This window comes from Apteryx mantelli, chromosome 3, assembly GCF_036417845.1.
Source record: "Apteryx mantelli isolate bAptMan1 chromosome 3, bAptMan1.hap1, whole genome shotgun sequence".
Taxonomy (NCBI): Eukaryota; Metazoa; Chordata; class Aves; order Apterygiformes; family Apterygidae; genus Apteryx; species Apteryx mantelli.
The window spans coordinates 23,166,881-23,184,546 of record NC_089980.1 but is presented as its reverse complement, the minus strand read 5'-3'; the positions used below and the strand labels follow the sequence as shown (position 1 = coordinate 23,184,546).

The following is a 17,666-nucleotide window of genomic DNA, read 5'->3' as shown; positions in this document are numbered from 1 at the left end:
TCATGCGAGATTAGAAGACTTAGGTACAGGGCACAATATATGCGGGTTGCTTTGGATAAAGTATATCCTGTCCTAAGCAGTCTGTGCAACATCCAGTAGCAACCATTTGCAAAATAAGTTTTCATGTATATTTTGGGCTTATTCTTTGGGGAGAAATACACTTAGCTTTATGTAACTTCATTTTAGTTGTCAGTAAAGTACAGTCTTGTTTTGCCAAGATACCTCTTGTGGGTTTTGTGTTTTTTAAGTTTAATTAATTTTAAAAGAAGTTTAATTTATTTTAAAATAAACATGAAGCATGCCAGCCTTCCTTCTGGGATAGAAACAAAAGCTGTAAGATGTATGTTTAAAAATTAGTTCTCAGACTTAAGTTATTGAGATTCTTCTTAGATAACTTGTCTCTCTTTCCTTTACTGACCCTTGTGCAGGAATTTTAGCTTCTGTTGTCAGACCTTATTAAATGTGCTTTGAAGGATTGTCGGAAGCAAACTTGAGGCACTGTGCTCCCTGAAGGGGGCAGTTTGACTGCTCTCCTTGGCTTCCCAGGTTTGCTTGAAATTTGAGGCATCTCAGGACAAACTTTCTTGATCTTCTTATTGTCACCAGAATTCCTTCTGTTAAATGAATGCCTTGACCAGGGAAAGCAGTCAAAAAGTGTGTTTGTGTATACAATTTATTTTTTATCTTTTTCAAACAGAGATAGAGAACAAAATGGTGAAGTCTGATAGCTTGTCTTTTCTTCTAGAGCTTTTCAAGTGTAGTTTTGTTTGGTATTGGAAAATCTTTTTGACCTTCCTTTGAAGTCACTGAGAGGTACTGACAGCATCTTTGTGTAAAGGGCATCTCCCTTGATGATAGAGCTTCGGCAGAAGCATTGCCTGGCTGCTAGAAATCTGGCTCATAAGCCTGCTGTATGTTCTATAAGATGGAAATCTGACAATAGTACTGTTTTTTTTTTTGTTGTTTTTTTTTGAATTAGGGTTTAGCAGATGAAGAGCTTTTTTAGCTGTCTAGACAAGTAGCTGCCGAGAGACTGCTTTTTCTGTAACAGTGACCTACTTGCTTATTCTGTAAAGCTAATCTCTTTTGACAGTGACTCCAGAAATTTTCCTTCCTAGATTGCTTCAGCACAGCTGCAGCATTTTCTTTTAAAGAAACCCTTTTATGTTGAAAAAGCTTTTCACATGCTGAAAATGTATGTTAGTGGCTCCTCTTCCTATGAAACTGAAAACATTTATACTTAACGCCAACACTTTTTCCCTGAAATGATTATTCCATATTAAAATAGTTGCTTTGAAAGAGTCTCTGTTGAATATGAATGAAGTACTCTGATTTCTTTCTTTCTTTTTTATTCTTGTCTAAATAATGAAATAACCAGCAAAACTGATATTGGGCCAAATGGAACTAATACAGAAGTGGTGATACTTAATTTCACTCTTTGTCTGCTTTTCTTATTTCCCAGGCCAGGAATAATTTTTGTTTCTCTGGTACCCAGTGCAAATGGACCCTAACCTGATCATGAGTTTCAGATACTGTCATAATATCTTTTGACAGTATCTTGACTACATATACTTGACTTGACTTACTATAATATCTTGACTGCATAATTGCCATCACTTTCAACAGAGGCATAAAAATGTATGGTAAAATATTGAGAATAACAAAAGGAGTTGCTTTTATGTGAAGATTTAAAGGCCCATAAATAATTCTAATTATATCCTGTCTATGAATGCCCAGCTATGAAGTGTGGAAAATTTGGAGGAACGGTCATACAGAAGAGGAGGAGTACTGGGAAATGAAGGTGGTATATGTAGATTCCTACTAGATTTTTGTAATATCAAAAGGCACTGAGTAAGGCTTAAAAATTAGAGATGCGACACTGAATCCTGATCTTTGGAACAAGAGCAGGAAAACTGAATTCCGTGAAACTCGTGCATATAACTCTTTAAGAAACTTAATCTTAACTGTCTGAAAAGAAGGGCAAGTTCTTGCTGGAGTAACTTCTATTGTCTCATCTTTCTTTCTTTTGAGCCATGAATCCAAAATAGTTGGCCTTTACGAGGATTATTAGAAATATGGCTTTCAAAACGCATGTAATCTAATTTTCATCAAATTTGCTGCCCAAGATAATGGGCCAGATCTATAGCTGATACGAACTGTAGGAGAACACGTGAAGTGGAAAGGAGCTGTGATGGCTTAGAGTGGCTGAGGATCAGGCCCACTAGGTATTGCATAGGAGCCTCTTCAGAATATTTTGTGGTTCATCCTGAGTCTGACTGCAAGGGCTGCAGTCAAGCACGTGATCACATCCTTTAGCAGACATTAAGAATTCTTCTTCTCCGATAGCTTCTTTTTGCATCTCTCCCATCCCGATTCTCGTTGGAATAGGAAATAGAGTTCTGTGTAGGAATTAGGACAGAGGAGTTCTTGGGGAGAGGGGAACCACTAAGAAGTAAGTTTGTCTGAGGTACCACAGAAGTGGAGCAAAACGTACACTGGTTTTATTCCTGCAGTGGTGAGTGACTCAGATGATTTGCAAATATGATATTAGGGCACTGGTGGCAAAAGCTCTAAATTGCCTGTTTGCTGCACCTTGGGCTGTGATAGTACCCCAGGTTCTGGCTTTGGGGCAAGACTTTTAAAGGGTTGTATCTGCTTTTCAGAGGTGTTTGTTCACTTTCAAAGAAGCACTGTGTACCCCTCCTTGCTTCTAAGGGAAAGGTAAAAATGCCTTGGTTGAGGGCAAGGGTTAGGCACACATACTGCGTCCGAGTGGTAGCAGGAGTTCAAGCGACAGACAACAGATTTTGGTTTGGTTTGTCTTTGTACGTGTCTTGGCTTCACAGGGATGTAAAAGCCAACTTGGGCCTGGCTTTTTACCTTTTCAGAACGTCCCGTAGCTGATAATGAACGGATGCTGGATATTCTGCAGCGCTTTGGGATGCAGAGAAGTGAGGTTCGTTTCTTTCTTCGACACGAACGCTCTCCTTGTCGGGAAGCAGGTAGGTGTTGATCTCAGCTGGTTAATTTGTCTATGTAAGTTAAGTTTAATTTCATTCCCCAAGGTTAATGAACCAGATTGCATATATAACATATTAATGTTGGTAGTCACTACGGTGTTGCAGCCCCTTTTTTTTTTTTTGGTTTCACTAGACATTTTCTTATGACTAGAGAATGCTAGTAACAGAAAAGCATGATAGCTAAGTACTCTTCTTTGAACTATTGTTCACTTTAACGGAGACTCCATCCTCACTTGCCAGACCTGGGAGCATTAAATCCATTGAAACTTTTGCAGCTTTTCCAGAGTTTGTCATCACTACAGCATCCAATGCCATCGCATGTTGAATAGATAAGCCAGAGCTAAATATCTAGAAGTCTTTGGTGGCCTCCTAATAAGGAATATATAATCTCTTTTTTAAAATCTAGTAGCCAAACTGTTGTCCAGTAATGTAACTTATTATGTGAGCTTAGTATGTTTCACCTGGATGATATTTTACTAGGGGCAATAAACTTAGTGTATTTGGCAAAAGATAGAGGTCTTCCCTATTTCTTCCATAGTCTACACATTTATATTAGTAATGGAATTTAAAAAAATCAAGTCTCTGACTCTCTGAAAATGTAATATCACTGTATTGTTAATCTAAAGAACATGATTCTGTATGTTCTTCCCAGAACTTTTTTTTTTGTTTTTGCTTTGCAGGGTTTTCCCATGCATTCCATATTAATCTCTTCAGCAGAATCCTTAAGACATTTGCCTTTAAATCAATCTATTGGGTTCTTCTGTCTCCCCTTTTCTTATTTTGGTTTTCTGTAATCTTCCTCTGTCTTAAAAATACTGCATTTGTGTTAAGCAGTGTTGTATCCAGTGTATTACAAAATGGTTAAGCATATCTTGACATGTGAATTGTGTAATGATGATAGAATGAGTTTATGAAAAGTTAAAGCTGTACCGCTTTTATCTGCTAAGGATCTTATCATGCAGTTTAGTTGTCAGGATGTAATTTTTCAAGTCCAGGGTACTCAGTGCTCATAGCAGAAGGTTTATTGACACTTTATTGGCCATAACTTAGCTAAACAGTCTGTTTGAGGAGGAGCAAATGAATAGGTAGGAGCTCTGTGGTATTTATTAGTCTTTCAGGAGCATATTCTTGAAATAGGTTTCATGGTAATGGGAAAAAGCTAATAGAGATGGCTGCATCCTATAGTGCATGTGTCTTACAGGGAGATGAGTTAGCTTGGTGTTTGGCACCTGAACACCATTTGTACATAATTTGATGGAAACATTTAAGTGGGATTCTAGTTAAGTAGCATCTTTACTGTCAGACTAACTGTCAGGAAGAAAACGTTTTTGTGGTGTTAAACTTTACGCTGTGTGCAAATAATCAGCTATAGATTAAATGATGCGTCTTTCGTGATAGGTGATTAACCTTTAACTATTGGTATTCATATTCTCAGTGAGACAGTTGACAAAGGCACATCAGGACTTCTAGATGCTCGTTTTAAGGCACTCTATTTGGTCCAAATGTCTCTCTGTGAATTACCTAGATACTTTTGTGTCATTTAAGAGGGGACACAGTTTTATAATTGTGCATCTGTAATGCAAGCTTACCAAGAGCCTGTTGACCAAGGGAAAATATTGAAACAACCTACTGTTGGTTAAAGTTTTTCCTGTTTGTCTGTTTTTTTTTTTTTTTTTTTTTTTTTTTTAATCAGTCTTATATTCTAAAATAAATGTTGACCTCACTCAGATAAAGTTTCTTTCAGGAAGTAGAGACAAATTTACTTATATATCCAAGCTTGTTCACGAGCCATTGAACTTTTTTCATGAAGTCATAATTCATACACTGTCATTGAGTAAAATTATGAACTGAAAGGGAAGCTTTGTTATTCATTGTAATAGAATGAAATTTTATCAAGGCTGTCTTGTCATTTAGTAAGTGTGACTCCTACATGAATATTGATGACTTTTTCTTTCTTGATTAGAAGCAAAGTAAAGGATACTTTGTAATCCTTTCCACAGTAGACAAGACTACCCAGCCTGTTGAATAGCAGCCTCTTCAGAAAAAATATCTTGTGTCTTCCATTAAGCTTATCTTAGTGATAAGAACACGGGAAGAACAGATGTTCAGATTCTAAACAGAAAATGACTGTATTCTTTCTCCTTCCTATTGAATGTTATGTCTAAAGGGATAAGAAAAATCCTAAAATATGTTACCATCTTTGACTATCCTGTATTTCTATCCAGGGAGTGGGCAAAGGTCTCAAGATCCAGCCTTAAAAAGGAATGGGGTGAAAGTGCCTGGTGATCGAAGAATAGAGAACGGAGTAAGTGCTTGGTGAAACAGCCAGTGCAGCTATTTCCATGGAGATCCTGGTGCAAATCCCAGCCTGGAAAGCAAGAGGCGATATTGGAGCGATTTCTAATGACTGCTCTAGAGTTGTCACAAAGCCGCTTTAATATTGCCCTTGCTTTCAGTTCTTAAGATCTCTCTAAGATATCCAGAGAATAGCTGCCATAACCCATGTTTATGTGATAACTATTTGGGTGGAAAAAGGTTGGGAAAGGTAGTGCTGAGTTTTCATGAGTGATCTCCAAGCAGTAAATTCAGCATCTTTCCCTCCTCTACTCCCATCCAAGAATTGTCTCCCCTTTTCCTTCAGTTTACTGGTTATTTTTATCTTCAGTTTTGTCAGAGAAGTGGTCTGCCTTACTTCCAGGTTTTGAGTTGAGACCAGTTAGCGTCTCAGAATCAAATCCGTTGTCATTGTATCTTCTGGCCAAAGAATAAATTATGGATGTAAGATTGAATCTAGATTTAGGAAAGATGTGAACAGATAACTAATATAATGACAGTGCTGCCTTTGATTTTTCACTACATTTAAACTTTCCATTTTCTTCAACTTATGTTGAAGTGCTTTGAATTGCAATGATATCCCTACAAACAGAGATCCATCCCACAACGTGCTGAGCTTAATCAGGCAAAGCTCATTCATGCTGAGCTTAATTATAAAGGGCTCTGAAAAGCCCCTTTGAAAAGCACTGCTGGGATTTCTCTTGAAATGTTAATGTATTTAGAAATGTATACTTATGTGTGTGGCTGGTTTGGGGTGAGCATGTGCACAACCTTCCAGGTGTTTATTCTTTTAACTTATAAATATGCCATATCTTTACAATTATTTTATTAGATACTTAGTTATGGTGTGTATATATGTATGTATACAGATTGTGTGTGTGTGTGTATATATATGTATATATATTTTATAAGACTTTAATTATAGTTGCCTGCATTAGCTCTGTTGAATTGCACATTTGCCAAATCAATAATTCTGGAATTAGCATGCTTTGGATTTTCATTGGCAGGTCAGTGCTCCAAGAATGGATATGACACTGGCTGAACTTCAGGAGATGGCATCACGCCAGCAGCAACAAATTGAGGCTCAACAGCAAATGCTGGCTAACAAGGTGGGTTTGGAATGAGATTGTTTACGGCCAGGAACAAAGGTCGGAAGAGTCACGTGAGGAAGAGGGAGGGCTGGGGACTAGTTTTTTCCCCTTCTTATAAACACAGTCCTCCCTTTCTTTGGCTCCCTCTTTTTAAATTTGAAAGTCAACCTATATAAATATCCAATAGCAAAACATTAAAATAATGCCAGTGATAAGTGACCATACAGGTTACTAAAAGGGTAGAGCACATAGCATTAATATTGTAATTCATCCTGGTGGCTGTGCCAACCCTGTTTGCATTCTGTATGGTGACCAGCCATTCACTGGTTTCATCACTGAGCAATGCTTTTGTTTCTGGATGTAATACTGTCGCGTAATGATATCTTGCTTTTTCTGGATAGAGTTCAGTGTGTCTGGTTTTCTTGGACAGCCATCTGGAAAAGATGGCATGTATGTGATAGAAGTCACTAGGAGGGTGATTTACAGAATGCATGCTGAACAATAACAGAAAAGCTAGTGATAGCACTTGGGGTGCTCCTGAATTGATTAGGGGAAAAAAATATTCTAAACACACCTGTGGAATTTGTAGCTTGGACTTCATTTTCGACTTGGGCATTCTTGCTACCTCCTGCTCTTGAAAATACCACTGAAAATGTCACTGTTGGCAGAGAATCTTTAAACGCCAACCCATCTGGAAGCGTGTGCAGCTGTCTGAAGGGCTGAGTCCCTGGCCCTTCAGAGAACCCTTTACTGGGGAAGGAGGCTGTTCTGCGACTCCTGTCCTGCTGCTCTTCCTCTGTCAGAAGACCTTTCTCGCTCTCCTTTCAAGATCAAATGTATAAACTCCACCCCCCCCCCCCCAGTCTTGTATGGCTCCCTTTACAGAAAGTATATTTTTGCCCCTTTATTTAGCATCTGGTTTGGTGCCTTTGCTGAGATATGTTTTTTGAAAGCTAAGTCATTCAAACCATGGTTTTGTAATGGTTGTGTGGCAACTGCAAAGTGGTACAATGGCCCACTGTGGCCAATTAAAAATAGCCCGTAAAACTTTATTTCTGTTCTATGGTAAAAATTGATATGAAAAACATGGAAATATAAATGTGAGAAATTAGTCAGTTTTGAATTGACCAAGTGATTAGAGTATTCACTTGAAGTTTAGTAGCAAAGTTTATGCCTATTCTGCCCAGGCAGGATATTGCCCTCTTCTCAGTTTCAGCTGTGAGGTCAGTGTTTCATATCAAAGATAAATCCAACCTTTTTTTAACTCCTGGCTATTCACTCACAAGTGATGGTAATAGATCTATAAGTCTTAATAAATAGCAATAACACTGTGGTCACTGTCAATAAAACCAGAAATAGGAATGTTATGCATACTTTCTGTAAAGGGAGTCATACAAGATTGGGAGGAGGGAAAAGTTTTTACATTTGAATCTGGATGACCTCCCATCAAGTAGATGTCCTTTGCCTGTGGTTTGCACAAGAGTTGCCTGATGGGTGTCTTACAGAAGAATTTCTTTCATTTAAGATGCCTCTCTGCAAGGGTATCTAGGAAGGCCAGTCTGCTCCAAAAAGAGGCCTTCTGTTGCCTCTTTCCTGCCTTCTGAAACCAGATGCAATATTAAAAATAGATTCTGAGGGGAAAATATACACTTGCTTTCTAGGCATAGGCTATAATGTCTATTTTTGACATTCTCCAGTATGTGATTGACTCTAAACTTGTGCATGCACTGCAGGTGCTGCTTAGTTTTTCTCCAGAAAGCAGGCTTGCTTTTTGCCCTTTCTTTTTCAATCAAGTTCACAAGAGTCCACATTTCCAAATGTGGCTGATGATTTTTTTTTGGAGGAAACGTTCAGCTCTAATATTAGTAACCTGTGGTAGTTTTGGCTGTTACTCTTTGATTGAGTGCTTGGGAAAGCCTTAGTAGTTCTCCTACTACTGGAAGAAACTATCATCTCCAGAACTGGAAGTCATGTGTAATGGCCAATGACTTAAAGGAAGTTGCTGCAGATAATCTAGTGGTTCCTTTTATATCTAAGCTGTAGAGATCTGTGTAGAGACTGATGCTGCAGCATCCTACTGTTATACTCTTGAAGAGGCAAATGGATCCTCTTCACTAAGACAACGTTTGCTGTATAAATGGAGTCAGGTCAGTCGTGAGCCTTAAGCTTTTCATCTTGGTTGTGAAGGTTTCCCTATTTCTTGAATTCTTCTGTGTTGTGATAGCAGTGAGCATTACCTAAAAAGATCCGATCTCAGAACTGTGATGTGCAGTGATTTCCCCCATCTCAAGGATGTATAGCAAAACCAGAAAAAGGACAAAGAATGACAAAAATGATGAAGAATATATGGATTACTTTCTGTTTCTAAATAGGCTATATTTCATGCTGGAAAAAATTAAAATGTGGCATAAGATAGAGATCTATAAAGTACGAGCAGCACAGAGAAGGCAGAGAGGAAACAATTATTAGCTCTTGCAACTCAAGAACTAAGTAGTGGTTAAATGGAACGGGCAAATGAGGTTTTGGAACATTGAAGACAAATGTTAATGTTTTTCTAAGGCTTAAAGTTTTTGAACAATTTCTTGGAAGGAAAATGTATTAAGGGCTGTTAGACATGGATGCCATCTCTATGCCAGTAGGTCCTTGCGCTACAGAACAGTGGTGCCTGGATGGTTATATTGGGACAGTATCAGTATGCGCTTGCCCTATTCTCAGAGACTTCTGTTGACACTTTGGGAAGTCAGGATACTGGGCTAAAGCAACTGTTGATCAGAGCTGCTATGACTGCTTTTAAATTTTGAGACTTTATCTGTCAGTACCTTGCCATAAGCTCCCTTTTAAAAAAAGAAAAAAAAAAAAAGTTCCTTGTCTTAACTGCAGGAACAGCGTCTGAAATTCTTGAAACAGCAAGATCAGCGACAGCAACAGCAAGCTGCTGAGCAGGAAAAACTTAAGCGGCTGAAAGAAATTGCTGAGAATCAGGAAGCCAAACTTAAGAAAGTCAGAGCACTGAAAGGCCATGTGGAGCAGAAGAGACTCAGCAATGGGAAACTAGGTGAGTTCCTAGTGGGGGAAAGCAGCCTATTTTTTTTTATTTTTATTTTTTTTTCATAAAGCATCGGTTTTGGAACTCTAAATTTGTGGTGATTTAAATGTTTCAGTGGAGATATTTCCAGAATTCCAAGAAGTGTTAATTTTTGCATCTTGTATTTACCAAAAGAAGCTCTGAATGACCTAGAGGAAAATGCACTTTTGGAATATTCTAACATAAAATAAGAAAATATATTTTCACTGTGTGTTTTGAGCCTAATGTGTGTGCTCTTTTATTTCAGTGTAGGTTGTTTCCTTACTTAAATGTTTCTCCCTTAAATACCTTTGTTTGCCACAGTAGCTTTTTCCATCCTCAGTGCTAATACCCTACACTGTTACTCTTCTCTTGGCCTGTAACAAAGCCGTGTGTGCTGCTTGGCGGGGTATCCGTATTGCCTCTTATGCAAGAGGTAACTTAATGACCAAAGTGGCTGTGTATTTTCTTTTTAATTACAGAAATCGGACTAGTGTCCAGCTTGCTACAGTAATATTTGGGTGCTTGTAGTTCAGCCAGCTGATTATTCAGTATTAAATACTTGTTTCAGGCTTCATGTCAAAACAGATTTTTTTCCTGTTTCTCTCTTTCTCCTCCCTCTCTACCTACCATAAAAAAACTTGTCATTTCCAGTAGCGCTCATATGAAAACATACTTCTTTTTTTAAACCTTAATAAAACAGTGTGGTGCTTTACAGATAAAGCAAGAATATTTTTCTCTAGGGAAAATGAATTATCCATTGGGTTGTATTGCACAAAAGAAATGTCCATTTAAAAGAATGGAAGGACAGTAGAGTAATATATACGGCAAAGTGTTCAGATCTTGGAGCGCGTGTATCTATCCCTGCCTGTGCCTTGGTATGTCTGGTCTTGGCACTTGCTTGAACTCCCACTGGTTCCTTAAACTTTGGGATTCAGCATTTTTAATCCCCAAATTCAGAGTTTTTAATACCATAAATATGCCTTGTGGTTGAATGGGTATCCTCTGTGGAATTCAGCATTATGTGAAATCTAGGTTTTTACAGATGAAATTCAGCCTGATAAATATATTTTTGCTTGTTTCCCTATTTCTGCTTTTTTACTTCATTCAAGTAGTCAAAAATGTTCTTCTTTTTTCCCTTTCTTCCCCCCCCCCCGGCACCGGGAGCCGGAGCGGCTCGGCAGGGCTGCGGACACGCTCGGCCCCCTTAACGGCCGCCCTGGAGGCAGCCCGCGCCGGGCCGCTTCTCAGCGCTGCTATTGTGCTCTCTCGTCCTCTCTAGTGGAGGAGATCGAACAGATGAACAGTTTGTTCCAGCAAAAGCAGCGCGAGCTGGTGCTGGCTGTGTCGAAGGTAGAGGAGCTCACCAGGCAACTGGAGATGCTGAAGAACGGCCGGATTGATGGTTACCACGACAACCAGTCGGCTGTAGCCGAGCTCGACCGCCTGTACAAGGAGCTGCAGGTAACGGCAAAGCTGGCTTGGGAACCAAAACTCTACTGGCTGGAAGTTGGTTGGATTGCTGCTCGCCTTGCTGCAAAGAAATCCCGCCGTTCTTATTCCAGACAGAGCTGCGTAGCCGTCCAAGTAGTGAGCATGGAGTATTAGTTGTGTCGTGCTCAAGGTAAAAGGTGGAAGGAGCATTCGGTGTATATACCTTCTCCTTTAGCAAAATTTGGACAATAATCGACCTTTGCTCCGGAGAAAAGGAGAAAATAATCCGAGTTTGCAAGCACAACATGACCTTTTAAGAAGAGTTTTCTCTTTGCTACTGTTTCCTATGCCCTGTCCTGAAAGTTGATTTGTTTTGATTTTTTTGTTGCTGTTGTTTTCCTCCCTCTCCTTCCCCCACCCCCCCCATTGTGAATTTATTCAGTTGAGGAACAAACTGAACCAGGAGCAGAATGCCAAGCTGCAGCAACAGAGGGAGTGTTTAAACAAGCGCAACTCGGAGGTGGCAGTCATGGATAAGCGTGTTAATGAGCTGCGAGAGCGCCTGTGGAAGAAGAAGGCAGCTCTGCAACAGAAAGAGAATGTACCAGTAAGTGCTGGATATTTAATAACAAAAAAATAATCTTGCTTCATTTGTGGCCCCTATGGTCTGAGGTGAAGATTTGCTTGTGGGGAAGGCTGTTCAGATGCTACACTGGTCATCTTTATCTATATGTGGTGGAAGTCTTGTATTATTAAAGTATTCTTCATGATACATTAGTGTTAACCTACTTTATGGGCAAATCTTATGGCCTCTTCTTATGCTGTCTTGGAATTTTTTTCAGATAATTTTTTTCATTATTATTATTATAGCATGTTAATATCCATTAAAGCCTAAAAAGCTTCATTTTTGATACTGGAATATCACTTTTCTGTTGTTTTATCCTTCTTGACTTCTGGTTCAAACTCTTTGGATGGATGGATGCTGCAGCAAAACATTCTTTTTTTTTTTTGTTTTATTTCTTAAGGTTTCTTCAGATGGGAATTTACCCCAGCCGGTGGCTTCTGCTCCAAGTCGAGTGGCAGCAGTAGGTCCTTATATCCAGTCCTCTACTATGCCACGTATCACTTCCAGACCTGAACTTTTGGTGAAACCAGCATTTTCAGATGGGACACAAGCTCTGCAGGTACCTGATGGTCCACTAAAAACACAAACTCTGCCCAACATGAGAGCTGGGAGCAGTTCACAAGCTAAAGTTCCTGCAGGTAACTTGCAATTAGTAATCCTTCTCCAGAACTGTTTTGTTTTGTTCTAATCTACCAACACTGAATTTTCTTTTTAACAAAATGCTATTTGAGATGTCAGTCTTAGGATCTGACAGTTCTTGCAGTGAATATATCTTCTAAGCACTGAGGTTATAGCATTCAGTGTGTTATAAATTAAATAATCCTCTTAATGAGTAATTTGAATTGTTGCAAGGAATAGAGTATGGGAGGATTCTTCTGTAAATTAGTGATCCTTCTTTATACTCCTAAACACTACACAACACTGTTCAAGTTTCTAACAGCTAGCTGTTCTAGCACACAACCTGGTGGCAGGACTTAAAAAAAAAAAAAAACAACCAACCAACCAAACAAAAAAAACCTAACAAAGCCAAGTTTTTTGGTCATGTATTTTGGAAATGACACATGTAAAGAATTAACCAACATTCTGAGAAATAATATAAAGGGGGCAACCGATTGTAGCACAGAAATAGCAATAAACTTGCTGACATGTTAGTGGTGTGTGGCCATGGAGAGACCTAGGTCCAAGACCTGACAGGAGGCTTGGCCTCTCCTGCTTAGAGTATTAATGGAGGTTTGCTTGCTTCTTTCTGTGCCTTTCTCTGATGAGATACGGTTTGGCTCAGTGAAGGAAAAGGTTTGGAGAAACTGGAGAGATGTGAAGATCTCTTCCTCACTTTCTTGGGAGCAAAAGGCTCCCCTTTCCACTGGGAGATAAGAGAAGCTTAGATCTTCCCCAAAGGGAAAACAGAGGCTGAGCTTGTAGAATAATTGTTTCTTTTATATCTTCCTTCCACCTCTACAGTAGTGACAGGTGTATATGAAGTAGCCTTTGCACAAAAATAGTGCAAGTGTCGTTCACCCTACTGGAGAAGGGAGGACTTGCTTCGTTTTGTCTGGTTTGTAGATACTAAAACTACTAGAGTGGAATTTTAGCTCTGATCCATATGAATTCCAAATGTTATAGGAATGTATGGTGGTGTGCTATTTGATGAACTAAAACACCACTCCTTACTTCTAGCATTTTGGCAAAACCTCTGATTTCCTAGAGGGATGTATGGTACTTCAGCAGGACAAATTTTCTTCCTGCTGCTCATCGTTAGTGTTTGAACTGGATATCACATATTGTAATAGATAATTTAGTAGAGAGAATTTGGTAAAATGTTTAAACTAATAACAAGTTGCAAGCATTGACTCAGTTGTTTTTGAAGCAGACTTGATATCTACTTCTTGAATGTAAAGATCAGCTCTAATTCAGTGCCCATGTGCATATTGAACATACAGATGATTTATCTGCTGTTTTGGATATCACTGTCTGGATTTATTTCCGCTTTAATGCGTCGTGTGTGTGTGTGTGTGTGTGTGTGTGTGTGTGTGTGTGTGTATTTATTTATTTTAGTGCATGTTACCTCTTCCTGATCCCTTCTTACCATCCTATCACTTCTACTGACTCTACTAGCCAAGGGAAGTTCCATACTAACTAGAAAGAAGTTATTCTAGAGAGGCTTCTTGTCTGAATGCCTAAAAATGCAGACACATGCAGTGTGTGCTGCTTTCGTAGTTGTTTCTAACCTTGGTTTTGCATTCTCATTATTAAAAAAAAATTTTTTTTAAATTCTTTTAAGTGATAGGGCTTACAGCAGCTAACCTGCATATGATGCTTGTATACTGTCCAGACCTGATGTCTGGAAAAACAAACAAACCTTCCCCCGCCCTGAATGAATAAGTCAGTAAAACGCGATTTTAGATTGTCCTGTACCACTTGCTGTCTCCTAGGTTCTGTGGTCCCCAGTTCAAAACCTTCCCCACCTGCCCCTGACTGGAGTAGTTCAAATGCAGACAATCTCATTAGTCAAGGACCAGCCTTGACTTCAGCAAAAGGGATTGTGATCAGTGAAGGACAAGGTAAGTTCTTATGTGTTTGGTTAATTTTAAAATGTGGAAAATCAAGTTAATGACAACTGTTTCCCGAAATGTTAATGCATGGAATACATTTGAGCAGACAAAAAACCCCTAATATTGCCTTACAGGCTTTGGTGTGTTAGTGGTGGGATTTTCAAAAATGCCTTATTTCAGGTGGTGGAGACTAATGCCTGCAAACATGCTGCTTAATTTGCAAGATCCAGCATTCAACATGCCCTTGGGTCCTTAATGCAAGGATAGGATGCATACAAAAAGCATCTCCTATATGAGCTGTCTCTTTTACTACACAGAGAAGGGCCCTTATTCCTGCAATTTTGTTGTCTTATTTATTTATTTATTTATTTGTTTTTAAATCTTCCTTTCTCTAACACCAGCTGAAGGAGAAAGTTTTCTGCGAGACAAAGAGAAGAAAGTGCGTCCATTTTCAATGTTTGATTCTGTGGACCAGTCTGCTGGGCTGGGCACACTGAGAAAGAACCAGAGCAGCGAGGATCTTTTGCGAGAAGCACAGGTATGCAGGAAACATGCGCTCAACTCCAAACTTTATCTAGTTTTCCTGCGTCCCATTTGACAGGGATTACTGCACAGCTTTATAAATACTGCTATTGAGAAGCTCTTTGAAAAGTACCTAGGTTTTCTTTTAAGATAATACTTTTAAGGAAAAAAAAGTTTTTTAGGCTTTTAATGTCAGTTCAAAAATTCAAAATCCTTCCCTCTACTTGCTGTGGTGGAAACCTGTGTATTGATTGATTACATACAAATGGCTGGGTTACTTGGTCTAGTGTGTGTGTGTATTTTTTCAAAGTTTACATATACAGAAGCATTTGTGTGGGGCTTTTAAAATCATTTAGGCACCTGTTCTACTGTTTAATTCAGTGGTATCCTTCAGATGCTTGATTGCAACAAGACTTCCCACCTAAATCTTGGCACAAACGCGTGATTTGATTGGGTGGAGGGGCAAAGTAACATAGAAAAACTGGAGAGATATCAAGTGCTCCACTGGAAAACAAGTGTCTTACCTACAGACTCTAATCTCAGCTACCTTTAGAGAATTACTGTGCACACCCATCATTTGTTTCAAACATAGCTGTTACAGAAGGAATTAAGGGGAACAAGTTCGAAGTTTGGTACTATAAATAACTGTGATGATAAAATGTTTCAAGAAATCTTTTCATGCTTACTAAATGAGATTGTAAACAGCATTGCAGAAATAGTACAATTGTTAGATACTGTGTCATCTTTGGGGGCCTCTGGTCCTTCCCAGCGGATCTCTAAAACCTATTTTGCAGTTTAATCTTGATTTAAGTCTTTCTTTGTCTTTCAGACGGCCAATAAAAATGTAACAAAAGTACCACCACCAGTCCCCACTAAACCAAAACAGATAAACTTGCCTTACTTTGGTCAAGCTAATCATCTGCCACCTTCTGATACTAAGCTGGATGGAAACCCACAGAAGCTGCCGTTGGCTGTAGTAACTATGGGGAACAAACAAAAACCAGTGGCACAGCAGCCCTCCCATGCTTCCCAGCAGATACAGCAAAGAATCTCTGTCCCTCCGGCAGGTCCTTCCTCGGGCCAGGACCAAATTCTTCCCTCATCCAAACAGGAGAGTCCCCCAGCAGCAGCTGTGAGGCCTTTTACCCCTCAGCCGTCCAAAGAGACCTCACTTCCACCATTCCGAAAGCCTCAAACTGTGGCTGCTAGTTCAATTTATAGCATGTATACGCAACAGCAGACTCCTGGGAAGAACTTCCAGCAGGCAGTGCAAAGTGCTTTGACAAGGGCACAGACCAGAGGACCGCACTTCCCAAGCAGTAAGCATGTGGCACTCTACCACTCTTTTCTCTTCATAAAATCTCGGGATAGATGTACATTCCACCTGATCTGTGCATGCAAAGTTGCTCTTGGTTAAATAAGTGGGTTAGAGGAGCTGTAAGAATCTTAGGTGGTTCTTGCAAATTGTGTATTTGTGTCCTAACCAAAAGTGCAGAATATCTGTCTTATGTTTGCAAAATAACTAAGTGATAATGGTAAACCTGGTTAGCAGTTCGGTTCTGTTCAGTCGATTCTAGTATTCTGCCTCTTTGCCCTAGATAAGTGAATCGGGTTGCACATTCTTGTGAGGTTTGTCGATCAAATATTCACAATTGTTTTTCCCCACCACTTCTCTGAACTGCTCTCTAGTGTATGGCAAGCCTGTGATGGCAGGCGCTGGTGCACAGACTCAGCTGCCGCAGGCGGAGAACGTCTACTCAAACCTCCAAGGCAAGCCAGGCAGTCCGGAGCCTGAAATGGAAGCAACAGCCACCACTCATGAGAATCATGAAACGGAGCGAATTCCCCGTCCCCTTAGCCCAACCAAATTGTTGCCTTTCTTGTCCAATCCATACCGCAATCAAAGTGATGCTGATTTGGAAGCACTACGGAAAAAGCTGTCCAATGCACCCAGACCACTGAAGAAACGTAGCTCCATTACTGAGCCAGAAGGACCTAATGGGCCTAATATTCAGAAGCTGTTGTATCAGAGGACCACTCTGGCTGCCATGGAGACTATCTCAACTCCATCACATTCCTCCAAGCAGACCACATCAGCTACCAGTCCTGAAAGCCCAACGGAAATCCCAAATCCTTACTTAAGTGCAGAATCAGAAAAAGAAACAGCTTCTTCCACACCGGAACCAGCCATAGCTGAGGAAGCAGAAAACACACCAGCAGATCAGAACGAAGTTCTTCTGCCCTCAGCAGCTTTGGACACTGTACCCGAAGGAACGTCAGACAGTGATGAACTCATGCAACCCAAAATGGAAGAACCAAGCCTAGAGGCTTCGCTGCCATTGGAAGTATACATGGAGGAGTACCCTCCGTACCCACCACCTCCATATCCGTCAGGGGAACCAGAAAGTTTGGGAGAGGACTCATTCAATATGCGGCCTCCTGAAGTTACTGGACAGTTTTCCCTGCCTCCGGTAAGTATTAGCCTACAACTTGAGCACCCTGTGAATAAGTAACTTCAAGTACTGCAGGTAGACCCCTGCATCGTATTGTAGAGATCGTTGAGTGGATATGGGAGAGTAGTTGCACAAGTAGGATGGAAGTCTCTCTGTAGGTATCCGTTCTATTTGTTTGATACTGTTATCTCCTAAATGAATGACAGTAATGAAAAGTCTCTGTTGTTTCTAAAACAAATGGCAGTAATGAAAAGTTTTAAATGGAGTTTGATACACAAATACTAAAACTCTTCAGGGCTGTAAAATGCATTCCTTATAGAAGTCTGCCTACTTCATCCAAATTTAATTCTTTCATAGGAGTGATAAAACTGGTTTTTGAGGCACAGATGCAAATTTCAGGAGTATTTGCCGCTATAGTTGACATGAGATGGAAGCTAATTATCTTAATCCCTGGTCATATTTGTTCATTTGGAAGAGCATTGTTTGAAAAATATGGAGGAACAGAGCCTTTTCTAGTCTCCACTCTGATAACTCCTTTGTAGATGCCAACTGCTTACACTTCCTTTACTGA

General features: G+C 39.8%; 1 protein-coding gene across 1 annotated transcript in view; it reads left to right on the top strand.

The window, feature by feature from the left end:
- Window positions 1-17,666, top strand: part of TP53BP2 (tumor protein p53 binding protein 2) — a 48,370-nt gene that overhangs the window by 20,824 nt on the left and 9,880 nt on the right. The window contains exons 3-13 of the mRNA XM_067292909.1: window positions 2,889-3,002; window positions 5,246-5,325; window positions 6,362-6,463; window positions 9,326-9,500; window positions 10,792-10,973; window positions 11,386-11,550; window positions 11,969-12,206; window positions 14,001-14,129; window positions 14,522-14,658; window positions 15,472-15,961; window positions 16,332-17,113. Of these exons, the coding sequence (XP_067149010.1) occupies window positions 2,889-3,002; window positions 5,246-5,325; window positions 6,362-6,463; window positions 9,326-9,500; window positions 10,792-10,973; window positions 11,386-11,550; window positions 11,969-12,206; window positions 14,001-14,129; window positions 14,522-14,658; window positions 15,472-15,961; window positions 16,332-17,113 (2,594 nt within the window). The remainder of the gene's footprint in view (window positions 1-2,888; window positions 3,003-5,245; window positions 5,326-6,361; window positions 6,464-9,325; window positions 9,501-10,791; window positions 10,974-11,385; window positions 11,551-11,968; window positions 12,207-14,000; window positions 14,130-14,521; window positions 14,659-15,471; window positions 15,962-16,331; window positions 17,114-17,666) is intronic.